Source organism: Serinus canaria, chromosome 27 (genome assembly GCF_022539315.1).
Source record: "Serinus canaria isolate serCan28SL12 chromosome 27, serCan2020, whole genome shotgun sequence".
NCBI classification, from domain to species: Eukaryota; Metazoa; Chordata; class Aves; order Passeriformes; family Fringillidae; genus Serinus; species Serinus canaria.
The window spans coordinates 5,109,378-5,123,533 of NC_066340.1; the positions used below are offsets into that span (position 1 = coordinate 5,109,378).

A 14,156-nucleotide genomic window follows, 5' to 3' on the forward strand; every position below is an offset into this window, starting at 1 on the left:
CCCTGGAGCGAAATCCCCAAATGCGTAACACCCACTCATCCTCATCCCCGGCACACTGCAGCCCCAAACCCTTTGCAGACACAAGGGAAGCCCCAGGCTCTGCAGGAGAGACCCCACAGCGTCTGCACGATGGGAGTGAGAGGGGCGGAGAGGAGAAACCCCCTCCAGAGAGAGCCGGGAGGGCGGTCCCTGGGCCGGTGGGAAGTTTCTGCTGCTGAGGATGCTGAGGGAGGGAAGGAGAAAGGGGGAAAAATCAAATCGAGTTGGAAGGCACCAGGGAGGTGGAGAAAGGGGAGGAGGGAGAGGAGGAGGGAGAGAAGGGGGAGTGGGAGGCTGATGAGGAGGGATGTAGCCCATCGCCAGGCGAGCTGGATGGTGGGCAGACGGAGGACCGGTTCCGGGGAGGTTATAAAAGGCGGGGCCGGGACGCAGAAGGACCCGCAGGGTCCTCCGCGCAGCCCCGCGGGGACTTGCCAGTCTCCTTCGCTGCAAGCCCAGAGGACTCTCCTCTCCCCGACAGCAGAAGCAGCCCAGCAGGAGCGGGGGCGCTGCCAGCCATGCCCCGGGGAGCTGGGCGCAGGGGCAGTTGAGGATGGTGCCCAGCCTTTGTCCTGCCCCCCTCCTCCTCCTGCAGGTAAGATGCTTTAAGTCCTCTTCTTCCATAAGGGCCCTTCTGCCCCCTCCCCATCACCCCTGCGCCGTGCATCGCCGTGCATTCTCCGCAGTGACTTTTCAATTTCTTTGAAGGGAAAAGTGAAAAGAGAAACCGCAATACAAAGGGGCCTCGGGAGAATTCCTCCAGTCGAGGCACTGGGGCTTGGCAAGAGCTCGTGATGCTCAGAAACTATCGGGGAGGGGGCTGAAGTGAGTGAAAGGATCATTTAAAGGGGGTAAAATTGCAGCCAGGTCCTCCTGAGCTCAGCCCAGGGCTCCCAGTAACTCCCAGCCTTGCACCTCCCAGTGAAACCAGCTGCCACCAGTTTCCCAGGCTGCTGGGAGGGGGTGGCCACTCTAGGGGTGTGATGGATGTGGGCAATGCAAATACAGAGTCCAGCTGTACCTCCCACAATTAATTTTCTAAGGAACCCTCTCCTTTACCGCCCTGCACCTGCAAAGCACAAGACTTTCTCTCTAATTTGCTTGCTGTGGAACTGTAGCCACTGCTAATTTTGCAGCTCTGCACAATATGCAAATGCTTTGTCAGAAGCAATATTCTTCCTCCTTGAGGGCTCATCAAGGAGGGAAACAGCCCAAAGCTTGTTTAAATCCCAAACTCTGGACAAATGAGATGAAGGGGTTTCCAGTGAAAACTTGAATTTTATTTGAACAAGCCTATAGTGGCAGTTAAACAAAATGATCAGGTTTTTGATAAAACCTCTGTGTCAAGGAGGCAAATCTGCCTGGCTGGCTGGAGCATGGTGTCTCAGTGGCCCAGCTGGGACTACAGAGTTAAAACAGCAGGTAAAGCAGAAGGTGGAGCCCTCCCCACTATGGCTAGAACCCTGCGGGCTGTGCACCCCACTGTGCACCTCACACATCGGCTGCACCTCTGGGCCAGGAAAGTTCTCACTAAATGATGAGAAGAGCTGATGTGCACCAGGATACCCCCTGCTTAGTTGGTGTTGCTTCTAAAAACTCTTCTTCTGAGCAGCTGCTCTCTCTTATTGCTGCAACCCACTAAGCCTGATTGATTTGATTTATAGGAGCTCTTTTGCCACTACATTCCCTGGTTCAGGTTTTGTTTGGCTCTGATGTAAGAAATAAAGGTGAGACAGGGCAGGATGGCAGGATCTTTTCCCAGGTCCAGGTCCTTCTTGGCCAGTCTGTGGAGACAGCACAGACCCAGCGCAGTACTGTCATGTCCTGGTGGGGACAGCCACGTGAGCATGACAGCTCCTAATAACCTCAGTCAGCAAAAAGTGGTCCAAAAGAAGCCCAAAGGTGCTGAGACATGGCCATCCTCTGTCAAAACTCCTTAGGCTCAGGGGATTCTCTTGCCATCCCCAGGTGTTCCCCAAGGATATTCTCCTTGTGAAGGTAGAGAAACAAGTCCTCACAAATCTTCCAGAGTTTGAGACAAAACCACCCCCATGCTGGGGCTGGGACCGGGGCGGGGGGGGGGGGGGGGGGGGGGGGGGGGGGGGGGGGGGGGGGAGGGGGGGGGGGGGGGGGTGTCACAAAAACCAGACCAGAAAAAGAGAAGCCTCTCCCAGCTGGCTTCAAAAACAAACAGCCAATCTACAACCATCTCCCCCTTTGCAGTCAAACTGTCTATTTTTCCTTACAAATACATGCATTCAAAACTCAGATACTTTTCCAGAACAGTCCCAACCCTCTCCTGGGGACAGCATGGGCTAAAGGACCATGAAACTCCAGCTATGAGTGCATCCCTGCAAACAGATGTACCTGGATGCAGCAGCATCCTGCCTGTGAGTGCAGAGACCTGCAGCAGCCCAGCTCCAACCCAGAGCTCAGCAGGGATAAACCTCCCCTGCAGATACAGGGTTGGCACAGTTTAGGTGTTCCCCATGCACCTGGCTTGCACCTCCACTTCTGCATTGGTTTGCCCATGTTGCTTTACTGAATAGACATTCTTCAGGAGGTTGGACAGACAAACTAGGAGACAGGCAGCCAAACTTGCTGCCAAGTGCTCCCTGGCACCCTGCAAATCATTAAAACAAACTAAAAACGTGATTAAAAATAAACCAGTCCACCTGCCACTCTGTCAGGAGCCAATTACATTTCTGGGGCTTATAAAACTGCAAAAGCATTTTATGAAAAATCAGGGTGGGATAGTTTCCCCTCTCCTCTCACTTGACCATCTCCAGCAGCAATAACCCCAAAAAGCACCCCCTGCCCCTTCCATGCTCGAATCCTTGCATAAGATGCAGAACTGCAGTTGCAGGACATGCTGGCCCTGGGGATCTCTTCCAGTCCTCACTTTCCTTAAAAGCTGGAGTTGATTCAGTGTCTATGAAATCATCCCTGTGGTTTTGCATCTCTAGCAAGGAAGTGAATGGAAAAGGCACAGCCTGTTCCCAGAATAGCTGCACTGTCACCATAGGATGTATAGGAATACAATCAGAATATACTGCATCACCAGCTCAACCCTGCCCTGAAATCCAGCTCTGCTCACCCAAAATCCTGCACAGGGTTAGCCTAGAAGTTCACTGTGAGTGACAAGCTCAAGATGCAACTGAGTCTGCAGTGTTTAGAGAGGCTGCATCCATGGCTTTGTCTGTGAGAACAGTTTTTGAATGCAAAGAAAGCACAAATCAACCCCCAAATCACGGAGTTCCCTAACAAAGCGGAGCACAGGAGCCATTGTCCGACACCTCAGAGCTGTCACTCAGGAGAGGGTGGCTCTTTCTGAAGATGGAATAACATACCCGGAGCCCATCTGTTGTTTTTCCCCCTAGCTGTATTCTGAGCTATGAAGAAACCCTCCTTCTCTGCTTTATCTACAGTCACCCTCCTAGGAGCAGTTGCCTCCATTCCAATGGCCAAGGGCAAAGTGTGTTGGTATTTTGCAGATCACAGTCCCTCTTCCACCCTGAAATCTGCACTGTCCACCCTGGAAAAGCAGTGGCAGATGCAGCTTTGATGTGGCCAAGCTCTCCTGAGCTGTGAATGTGAATAAACCAGAAAAAAAATTATGAGGAATTTAATTGTGGATGTTCAACCCTAAAAAGGTGATGGGTGAAGGAGGGGGTTTGGAGCAGTCAAGATGAGGGTTTTGGGACAGAGATGGAGGGGAAAATTTCCAATCCCAAACTGAAAATATCTGTCAATGCACAGAAGTTCCACATGTATAATCTGCAGGACAGTTTAATAAAATTGCCTTAGAAAAAAGCCCTCCCCAGGCTTGTGTACATCACTCCAATCTTCCTCAGCAGCCTTTGCCCCTGCAAATCCAGATCCCATAGGAGCTGCATGGATTGCATGCCCTTCCCCAGCTTGATGATGCCTTTAGCTTCCAACACCCAAATGCCATTAGTCATTTTTTCACCTTTCCCCAAAAATTCATGTCTCTCTTGACAGATAAATGAAATCAGAATTATTTATGGCAAGCGAGGGAGACCTGAGCTTAATCCAGGAAAACCTTTAATTGCTCATAAATCAGTTTTTACAGGGCATTCATTTAGCCCTGATTGATATTCTTTTGTTAGGATCTGCATCCAGCACACTTGGAGAGAGACTCCAAATAGAATAAACACTCTCATCAAAGCACCTGTTTACCCACCACAGGGACTGGCCCTCTAATATAGATAAATTAATAAACTCACAGATTTTAATGCCAGATGGAGGAGGGAGATGTTCTCATTGACTGCTCTCCCCCTGAGTAACACCAGATATGGAAAATCCCCACACAAGTCTTGCTTTGAGCCTTGTTCCATTGCCTGAGCTTTGCCTTGATGTCTCGATGATGGCAAGGCTGGCAATGGGGCTGTGGAAGAGAAATGAAGGAGCAACGGGGGCTTGGTAGGGCAGCGAAGTGGTTTGGAGGAACCCTGAGGTCATGGCTGGCAAAGCAGGTTACTGCCAGGTCTAAGACAGAGGTGTAAAGAGGGTCCTTCATGGAACAGATGCTGTTTGGAGGTTTCATTTGGAAACTGTTCCAAGTGAAAGCCCTCAAGGTGAAGCAGGTAAGGAGCTCCCCAGCTGCAGAAAACAGTGCCTGGAAGCCAGAGGAGACAAAGGCAAAGAGATCTCCTGCAGTGAAGGCAGGAGACACGGGGGGGTTGAAGGCACCTCCAAGCACATTTGAGGGACAGCTTTCAGTCTTTCAGGTTGTTGCAGGCCACCTCCAGCCTCCAGCTGCAGTCCTGGCAGGACATGCTGCTCCCTCCCCACACCACTGATGCTGCTCTGCCATCTGAAGTTGGCATCCAGCTCTTTTAACACTCGCTGTATGTAACACCCAACGTCTGGCACCCTTTGCTGCAGGCTCAGAGCCAAGAACAGGCGCCATCCCAGCCTAATGCCCTGGGGAGCCTCAGAAAAGGTCCAGGGCAGCAGCTGCTCAGCCCTTCCCTGCCCATGTGTTCCAGGAGGTCTTTCCTCTTCCACATCAAGTGCTGTAGTGGGCAGCAAGCCCAGCCAAGCCAGGGAGCAGAACTGATGGGTCAGAGAGGTCCCTACAGCAAGGACAAGTCCAGAGTGGATGGTGTTGTCCCCCTTCCCAGGAAGGTCACGGCGGCCACCACTGTCCACTGCTCCCACTGCCCTCCCCAGCTCTGTGCAAAGCCCTTGTCTCCCATGGCTTCATCCCAGGCTTCAATCTCGCTAATCGCTCCACTGTCCAATTACAGCCCCTCACACTGGACCTCCTAGATTGCTAATTAGGCTACAAGGCATCTATCTCGTGCTCAGAGGTGTCAGCCCTTCCTGCCATGCAGATCCCCCCTTTTCTGAGGCAACATTATAGTGTGGGGGGTGGGGGGAACAGGACATACATGCTTGTCTCCAGGTAGCATAGAGCAAGGAGTGATATTGCAGTTGGATGTGAATGTATTAATTAGTATCCATAGATTACTTTGGAGAGCAAAAGCATTGCAAGGGGACATTAATTCCTAATTGTTATTAATTGAGTTTTTCTGCCAGGTCAGTGGCAGATCACAGAGACTAACGCCATGTGTGTGTGATTGTGCTGTTCACCCCCACAGCAGCAGCCAGACTCCCAGTGCTGATGAGCTGACACTGTCCCAGTCCACGATGCTGCATCTCCTGGCCCAAGGGACCTGCCATTGTCACAGGCATAGGAACAGCTGGAGTTTTTTTTGGAGCCCTGGTAGCACCAGGACACGGTTGGTGTGTCCAGATTGAAGAAATCTGTCCCACACGGTGCCCCACAGCTTGAGTGACCCGAGGCAGGTGATCCTCAGTGCCTCAGTTTCCCCTCTGGGACAGCCCTGGCATGGTGGGTGGTGGAACACCAACCACAGCAGATGTTTGCTCCGTGCGAGATGCAGGAAACACGGGAGCAGTGTCAGGGTTTTGTGTCTGAGCTGTGCAGTGAGGACTGGGGGGGGGGGGGGGGGGGGGGGGGGGCTGATCCTGTTACAGAAAATGTGGGGATGAAAGGAAGGAGCTGGTGCTCTGTGAGGTCCAAGACTAAACCAGAACCATGTCTCTGTATAAAACATGGATGTTACAGAGCCTGGAAGGGAGCTGGGCGGATGCTAAGGCAACAGCAGAGGAGACAATGGTGGCTTCTGATGGAGAAGAAGCTGCTGCCAGTGCGGGCACCCACGGGGCCCATGCAGCTCCTGGCAGAACCATCATCCGTCCCTGTGGGAGCAGCTCCCCTGACTAAGTGGGAGCACTGTGCAAAGCGGCTGCTTCCAGAGGAGCAGATTGCCTTCCTTCCCGGACAGCTGAGAGCTCAGCTGAGGCTCTCCAGGATTTTGGCAGGCTGAGAGAGGTCACAGAGGTGTTCCTGCCTACAGAGCAGGATCTGCCATAGCTGTGTGAAGGCAGAGTCAGGAGTGCAGAGGAACACGGCCCCTCTCTGGCCTGAGCATGACCCACTGCTGTGTTGGGGCTCTTGAGGTGAGCTTGGCTCCAGCCCAGCCAGGCTGGGCCCTGCTGGGCACCATGTGGCATCTTACAGAGCAGCAATGCTCTGGCACGAGAAGCTCCTCAAGGACGGAGCTCTGACCTGTTCTCTCTGTAAAAGCATGGGGAGGGGTTGCACTAACCCACAAAAAGCAAGACAGATAAGACAGCAACCAGCAATAAGAATTTTTTTCACTGGGGCAAATCCCCGTGCAGCTGCCACCACCCCTGCTTATTCCCCTCAAAATGCTGACAGGAGTGGGACAAAACTCTGCCTCTATCAAGATCTTTGGCCACACTGCAGTGAGACAAGACTCACAGCCTGGTAAAAAACTCTTAGTATTAGTTCTGGTTTGGGGATCCTTTTTTTCCTTTTTTTCTTCCTGCTGTAGCTGTTCAGCTCATTTACAAAGCCTGCAAAGAGCCAGAGACTACTCCATCCACACCCCTCTCTGGCTGTTGCTTGGTCCATGTGCTGCTCAGTGCCAAGACCTCTCCCTGTGACTGGAAGGAGAATGGCCTCTACCAGGCTGGAGCAGGTTGATTTAGAAGAAACACATCCAATTAACACTTGAAAGCCTATTCAGACAGACAAACCATCCCAGGCATCTTTTGGGTCTGTCCCATCTGCCAATGCCAAGTGCCACCAGGTGTGGTGGGCACCAGCCGCGGGCATCAACACAGAGTGGAGCAGACTCCCTTTACCTTGATTCCCCCCTGTCTGGAGTTTAGGTGGTCTCAGCTTTCTGAAAGGAGACTCAGGAGGTGCTGGACTCCTGTAGGACCAGCACCCAGGAGCTCCAAACAGCTCTTGCACCAGGGCAGGGTTGAGCTGCCGGATCCTCTGGGCCATCTGGAGCAGTCACACAAGGCAGCTATTCTCTGCTCCAATTATATGTCTGCCTGACATCTCTCTTGCTGTCAAAACCAGCTTCCCAAGGCAGTAAACAGTTGTTTGGAAATGAGCAAGTGGGTGCTGAGCTTGTCTCTGTGTCTGAATAAATCCTGTTAATGCCTTGGTAAGGAACGAGGATGGCTGGGTATGCCAGCAAGGGCAGACAGTGTTTCTATGGCTCAAGGACAAGAGGAGGAATGTCTTCTCCATGTTCAGAGCAGTTTGGGAGGTAAATGACACTCAGGAAGGGGAGTCAGGCACTAGGAATCAGCCTGCCTGAGGGGGAAGGCAGAGGTTTTTGTCCCCGAGGAGCGGGGAGCTTGCCTGCAAGCAGGGGAGGTGCAGCCCTTCCTGCCTTCAGGCTCAGGGCTGTTTCCCAAAGGATCTGTATGTGATGTCTTTTGGGACGCAGCTCTGTCATTTAATCGGGGGTTTGGTCACTCGCTGAAGGTGAAAGAAGTGGAGTTGGCCCTCATCCACCATTAGTGCTGGTGGAGGAGAGGGGATGAGCCTCTGTCATCCTTTTCTGCAAAATATCAGGTCCCCTTCTCCTGTCATCTGGCACTGTGGTGAGTTGTGAGACCAACAGCACCATCCCTCTGCCATCTCTGCAATCCCTTCATCCTGGCAATTGCCCTTCTCACTTTTAGTTTCCCTAAATTTCTGAAAAGGCACAATAATTCAATAATAATTTTTCCAAAATAGCTCATTGTGCAGAGTTTTAGCAGAGCTTGGTAGATCGTGGTCAGTGCTTTCCAACTCAATGGGAACATTGGTGTTTCCTGACTATTCTCCTGAAAAAAAAAAAATAAATTAGCCAGAGCTGGTTGTCTGTGGATCAGAACTCCTTAAGGATGTGTATGAACATCTTCCCACTGACAGCTTACAAGGCTGTGATTTCAGTAAGGGATTGAAAATCCAAGCGTGGTGTCAGGCTCATCATGTTTCCCCTGTCTGCTCTCAGGATTGAAAGATGGCAAACCCAAAAGTGTTGATTAAAATGATAAATAGCAGAGGTTCCATGATTCAGCAGGAGCTGCAGAAGGGTTTGTTGAGGGGGGTATTCAAGGCAGGAGAGGATCACTGGGTGGGAAACAGAGAGCAGTCCCCCAGCCTTCAGCTCAGAGAAGCAGTTTCCCTAGGAAGTCATCCTGTAAATGGTACATGTCTATTGTGCAAGCTTTGGGGGTGGTACCCACCCAGACATGGGCAAGCTCAGATCTGACGCGAGGAGGCATTTGGGGAAGGGGAAGCAGCATATTGCACATATAACCCCACCCTGTCTGCTCTCTCCCCATGCAGGCATATCTCCTCTGGGACAACCCAGTTGCAGCCTCCATCCAGGAGCAGTACTGCGAGAGCCTGCCGCCTGTCACCAACCACACTGGTGAGTGTCCTCCAGCCCATCTGAGCCACCCCCAGGGATCCAGTGCTTGCAAGAGGGTGCCAGGCATGTCTCTGGGCTCATCTGCTGCTGCATGGATCCTTTTTGGGGAGGTGGGATGTGCAGATGCTGCATTACAGCCCTTTGCTGGTGCTGCTGCAGCCTCCTTGCAGGGTGACAGTGGTGGCAGGTAGAAGGTGCAGCTCTCAGGAGATGAAAACAGAGAAAATAAATGTCTATTGGGCAGAGGCAGAGATGGAAAAAGAGACATCAGGGCTAGCTGCCTGTTCTATGCCATGCCCAGGGACATCAGGACTTTGGCCCCTATGTCCACCCTCCTCTACCGTCCCTCTACCCAGGGATGATGACTGGAGGTTTTGACTTCTTGTGGAGATCACGTCACCAGTGCAGTGTGGCCACCATGGCTCTGGGCTCAGCCAACTTTTGCCCCCCAGCACTCCTACATAGATGCCATTGAGCACTCTGGGAGACCACCAGTCACAAAGAGGTTCTGAGGACACAACTATGGCCAGGGCTGGCTTAGCCCTTATGGGTGGGAGCAGCAGGGTCATGGACAGCCCACTCCTACTCAACACGGTACATAGGTTTGATCCAATCAGGTCAGAGCTTGTGCCAAAACTGGCTTTTAGCCTGTATTCAGGATGTGACTTGGATGTCACCTCAACAGTGACAGGTCTGGTTCAGTGACAAGTTTTGGGGGCGGAGAAGTGTGAGAAGGAGTGGAGCTCACAGGGACAAGGAGAAAAGTTCTCCCCAGCTCTGGGATGCTGCAGTGTTGATTTTCCATGACTGAATGAGAATCAGAGCAGGCACCAAGGAACTCTGTCGGGGTGATAGATGGCCACAGGACTGAGCACTGAGAGGTGGCCACAAGACTGGGAACTGAGGAGTGCCACAGGACTGCGCACTGAGGTATGGCCATAGGGACCCAAAGCTGAGGGATGGCTGCTCACCACCTATTAATAGCAGCATTAACAAATCCCATCTTGGCACCAGCTGATCCAGTGTCTGGCCAAATCCAGGCTACCTTGTCCTGCAAGAAGCTTCCCAAGCCCAAGAGGTGGAGGCAGAAAGCCAGGGGACAGGAAAAGCTACCTGTGGAATGGCAATGCTTGGATGTCTGGTCAGACAAGAAACTTAGTCATCACTCATGTGCTTTGCTCCCTGAAAGTTTTATCACTCTGCTCAGTGAGGGCCTGTCCTTGGCCAAGTTAAGCTGTGATAAATCCTGACCCAGGGCAGCAGGCAGATCCCAGAGAATCCTCATGCCCAGCTCATGGCCTTTTCCACCCACTGCAGGAACCTCCCAAGCCCAAGGGAGAGGTCAGAAATGGGGGAGAATTTCTGCTCTAGTTTGTTGATTGATTGCCCTGGAATCACCACCATCCTCAAGCACTAAGCGCTGCTTTCTGCAAGGATTGGGCTTTGCTCAGTGGGGATTTATCCAATGATTACATGCAGGGTTTAGTGCACCTTGGTGTCCATCTCACTGGCAGAGGGGAGAACGTGAGGCTTCAGGTTTGCAAATTCTCCATTGTTTCTACACATGCAACCTGCAATTCCTGAGCAACTCATTTGGATGGGGCTGGCACATGTGAGAGCCACTTCCAGCTGGAGGAGAGGACTTAGAACAAGAGGCAGAAGTGAAACTAATTGTCTTATGTCTGCCTGGGAAGTGGAATTCAGCACCAGTCCTGGTCCTTGGGGTCCATTTAAGCCATGCCTGCTGGAGACAGCCATTCCTATGGAGGGATATTTACTAAACTGGAAACTTTGATTTGAGCTATTTAACATGAAGAGTTGTTAGGATGATGCTAATGAGAATTGCAGCAGGACCCGGAGACTTAATTTATTAATGTCTTCACAACCCTTGGGAAATGACACATGCTGACAACACGAGCCCAGCGGTCCCCTAGCGCATGGCTCATCAGGGGATCTGCTAGATGCATGGACAGGTACTGCCTCATGCCTGTGTGCAGCATCCCTCCTCCAAAACACAACCCACCATGGGCTCTCCTCCCCTCCTGGGTCACCAGTCCCTTAATCTCTCTATTTTAAAGATGATATATAGCTGGACAGTGATGTCACCAGGGTAGCAGCACTCTCTAGGCATGTGCACTGAGCTGGAAAAGTCTCTGCCACAGCAGTGGTGTGGAGAGTTGAGGCACACAGGGTTGTTGCTGTTCAGGCTCAGGGGGTGCAGGTGGTGCAAACTCTCATCCCGAGACATGGAGCACCTCAGCCTCACAGAGCTCTCCTGTACTGCCCTCTTACTGTGGCAGCAGCTCTCTGGCCACAGAGAGAAACAGACCTTTCCCAGGCATCATTCGGGAAAAGGCTGTGAGAAGATCAGAGAAAAGAATGAAAAACAATTCTTAACTTCCTGCACCTGTTGTGAACATGTGGCATGTGTTATGGCAATTTGTTTACCAAAGGGTGGTTTCTTAATTAGCCCATGGTGATAGTGTTTGGATTGAAGGACCAATTAGGTCCACCTGTAGTGAACTAGGGTATAAAAAAGCAATGGGTTTCTTAATTAAGACTAATTGATCAGTCTTCTGTAAATGCATGGAGTCTATACTAATTATTATCCGGCCAGGGGCCCCCTTGCACTGACATCTTATCACCAGAGTTTTACCCATCTTCCTTTAAGCCCCCAGTGCAGGGTGATATCCCTGGAAATTCAGGCTCATTGTGATGCTCCAACTTGATAGTCTAGGTATCCATCAAAAATTCCTGTCAGTGAGCCCCTGATTTTGGCTGGGATTGGGACACGGGGGCACAGCTGAATGCTCCATCAGAAAGCTGCCTCCCACAGTAGCAGTGAAGAAGGAATATCAGGCTGGACTTGAAGTCAATGCGGTGCATTCAGGAAGTCAGGTCAGCTGCACCCCCAAACATCTGCAAGCCGTGAAAGTCTCAGATTAGGCTTGAAAAGGAACACAATGAGGATCAGCATCCTTTGTCTGGTGTGGACAGGTGCTGTCCCAAAGGCTCCCAGCCCATGGACTGACCAAGACCATGGATTTCTCTGGCTGATGATTTCAACTCCCCACAGTCTGTGTGCAGCTGCTTCTCGCTGTGTCACAAAGTCCATCAGGGAGGGACAAGGTCATTTCATCCACCAGGGCAAAGCATTTCCTGCAGCTGCAGAACTGCTTCCCTGGGGAGGGAAAGGAGAATCTGAGAAGATGGGAAAGCCTCTTCCTAATTAATAATGAGGCTTTTCCAAAGCAGCTCAGCAGAAAGCACTCAAGCAGAACAAGCTCGGAGCACTCCCTAAGGGTTGTTTTGCCATTCATAGCTCTCAAGCCTGGATCAGCATAAGGAGTTGCCACCCAATTGCTCACATTCCCCTCTGGTCCTGGCTGAACGATCCACTCCTTTAAGCTTGTTATCATAATGAATTCTTATCCTCAATCCTGTGTGTGTGCTCAGGAGAGAAGGGGGAGCACAGAAAATTCCTTGTCAGGAAAGAGATGTTTCATGTCAGTATCAGTTCACCTAAAGCAAAGAAAAATTACACCAAAGCTAAGCAGAAGCTAAGAAATGTCTGTGGGTTTTTAACTGAAGGTTTTTTTCAAGGGGGAAAGGGAGTGTAGCTTTGCATTAAATAAGGCAAATCTAATTGTTCCAGATACAGCAAAATCCTTAGGCTAAGAAGCAGTGAGTGATGAGAACATATCCTTCACAGGCACTATCAGATAAGTTTGGTAACACCTTTCACAGCAGGTGACAATTTGACCAAAAGCCTTTCCACCCACTCCAGCTCAGCTCCTAAAGTGCTGACACTGCTCCAGCAGCCCTCGTCCCACTGCTCTTTCATTCACTCACTGACTCCCCTGGGGTGAGTCTGGAATTTAAATTCATAAAGGTCAAATTAACATCAGCGACTCTTTTCAGTCTCATTGGCATCTCTCCCACCAAGGCAGAAATGAGGAGCTGAGCAAGGGTTAAAGATGGAGTCTAGGTAGGGACTTGAGGGAGAGACATGGTACTGAGCAGTTTTGGGAGACAAAATTCTCATTTATATGGACAATCCTAGTGGATTTAAATATATACTGGTGTCGGTAAGGCCATTCTGCTCCATCATCTGGGAAACAGGGATGTCAAGAGCAACTCACTGATATTCATAGATTTTACTGTAGTGGAGGGGGGAAGATGAAGAGGTTCTCCAGTAGGAAACTGTGTCCCGGCATGTCCCAGTGTGAGTAGAGCTACAGCAGTTAAACTGTACTTTGAACTGGATGCAGTGAAGTTACTGCCAGAGACTGTTCAGTTGTAGCCAAACTAGAAGGCTCTGCTGGGAAAACTGCCAGGGAAGGATTTTGATGTTTCACTCACCCACTGCCAGATCCCAGCCAACCCCAGGGAATAAAAAAACTTCCTGCCACACTTAGTTATAAAACAACTCCAAACACTTTGTGGTTCATGTCAGGAGAACAAGAAAAGCCCCAAACACAACCCACAACATTATATACGTTATATACATTATATACATTATATACATTACATACATACATACATACATATACACACACATATATATGCTGTAAATCTGTACATGGATCATCATAAGTGACAACATTGAGCAGATGCATCAGATACCAACAGCACAAGGTAGGTTTGGTGCCTTTTATTTATTCTTCTCCGGAGCAGCAGCAAAGACCCGAGGGGACAGTCAGTGACAGTGAACAGCAACAAGTCAAAAATTCATTACAATGGCCCAAAGCTATCATAATGCTTAATTAGCCTGGGTAATTATTTTACATCAAGGATCATGGAACTTGAATGCTTGGGAGGATTTTTAAGGACTGGAGTCTTACAAAGGTAAATAGAAGCCCCCAGTGTCACTGAAAGCAGTGCTGGAGGCAGAGTGTAAGAAGCAAGGATCTACTTTGAGGCAGCCACAGCTGCTCCCAGCCATCCTGAGCACTGACCCCCTGCTCACAGTGAAGGCAAACAGCTCCACCACCCCAATTTCTACCCCATGTTAATATAAATTCTCCCCCAGTGCCATTTCCCTCAATGCCTCAAGGTGCTACTCAAGCATTTAACATCTGAGTGACTCTGCAGCTCGACCCAGCCACCCTTCCCTGGCACTTCAGCACCTGGAAGTAAAAGCATTCCCCAAAGGCAGCCCCTGTTTTGGGGCAATAAGGTGTGAAATGGGTCTTTCTTCACTACTCTGGTGGAGCTGCCTGGGAGGCACAAAGAGATTTTTGTGCAATTTCGCAGTTGATGCATCAGACATCACAGTGAGTTGTATTTTGATTAGATGTGAAGATGAAGCTCTGA

At 50.6% G+C, this 14,156-nt stretch overlaps 1 protein-coding gene across 1 annotated transcript in view; it reads left to right on the plus strand.

The window, feature by feature from the left end:
- Positions 1–339: 339 nt before the first annotated feature.
- Positions 340–14,156, plus strand: part of LOC103821679 (corticotropin-releasing factor receptor 1) — a 29,011-nt gene continuing 15,194 nt past the window's right edge. Inside the window, exons 1-2 of the mRNA XM_009096612.4 lie at positions 340–634; positions 8,756–8,840. Coding sequence (XP_009094860.1) covers positions 593–634; positions 8,756–8,840 — 127 coding nt within the window. The 5' untranslated portion in view covers positions 340–592. The remainder of the gene's footprint in view (positions 635–8,755; positions 8,841–14,156) is intronic.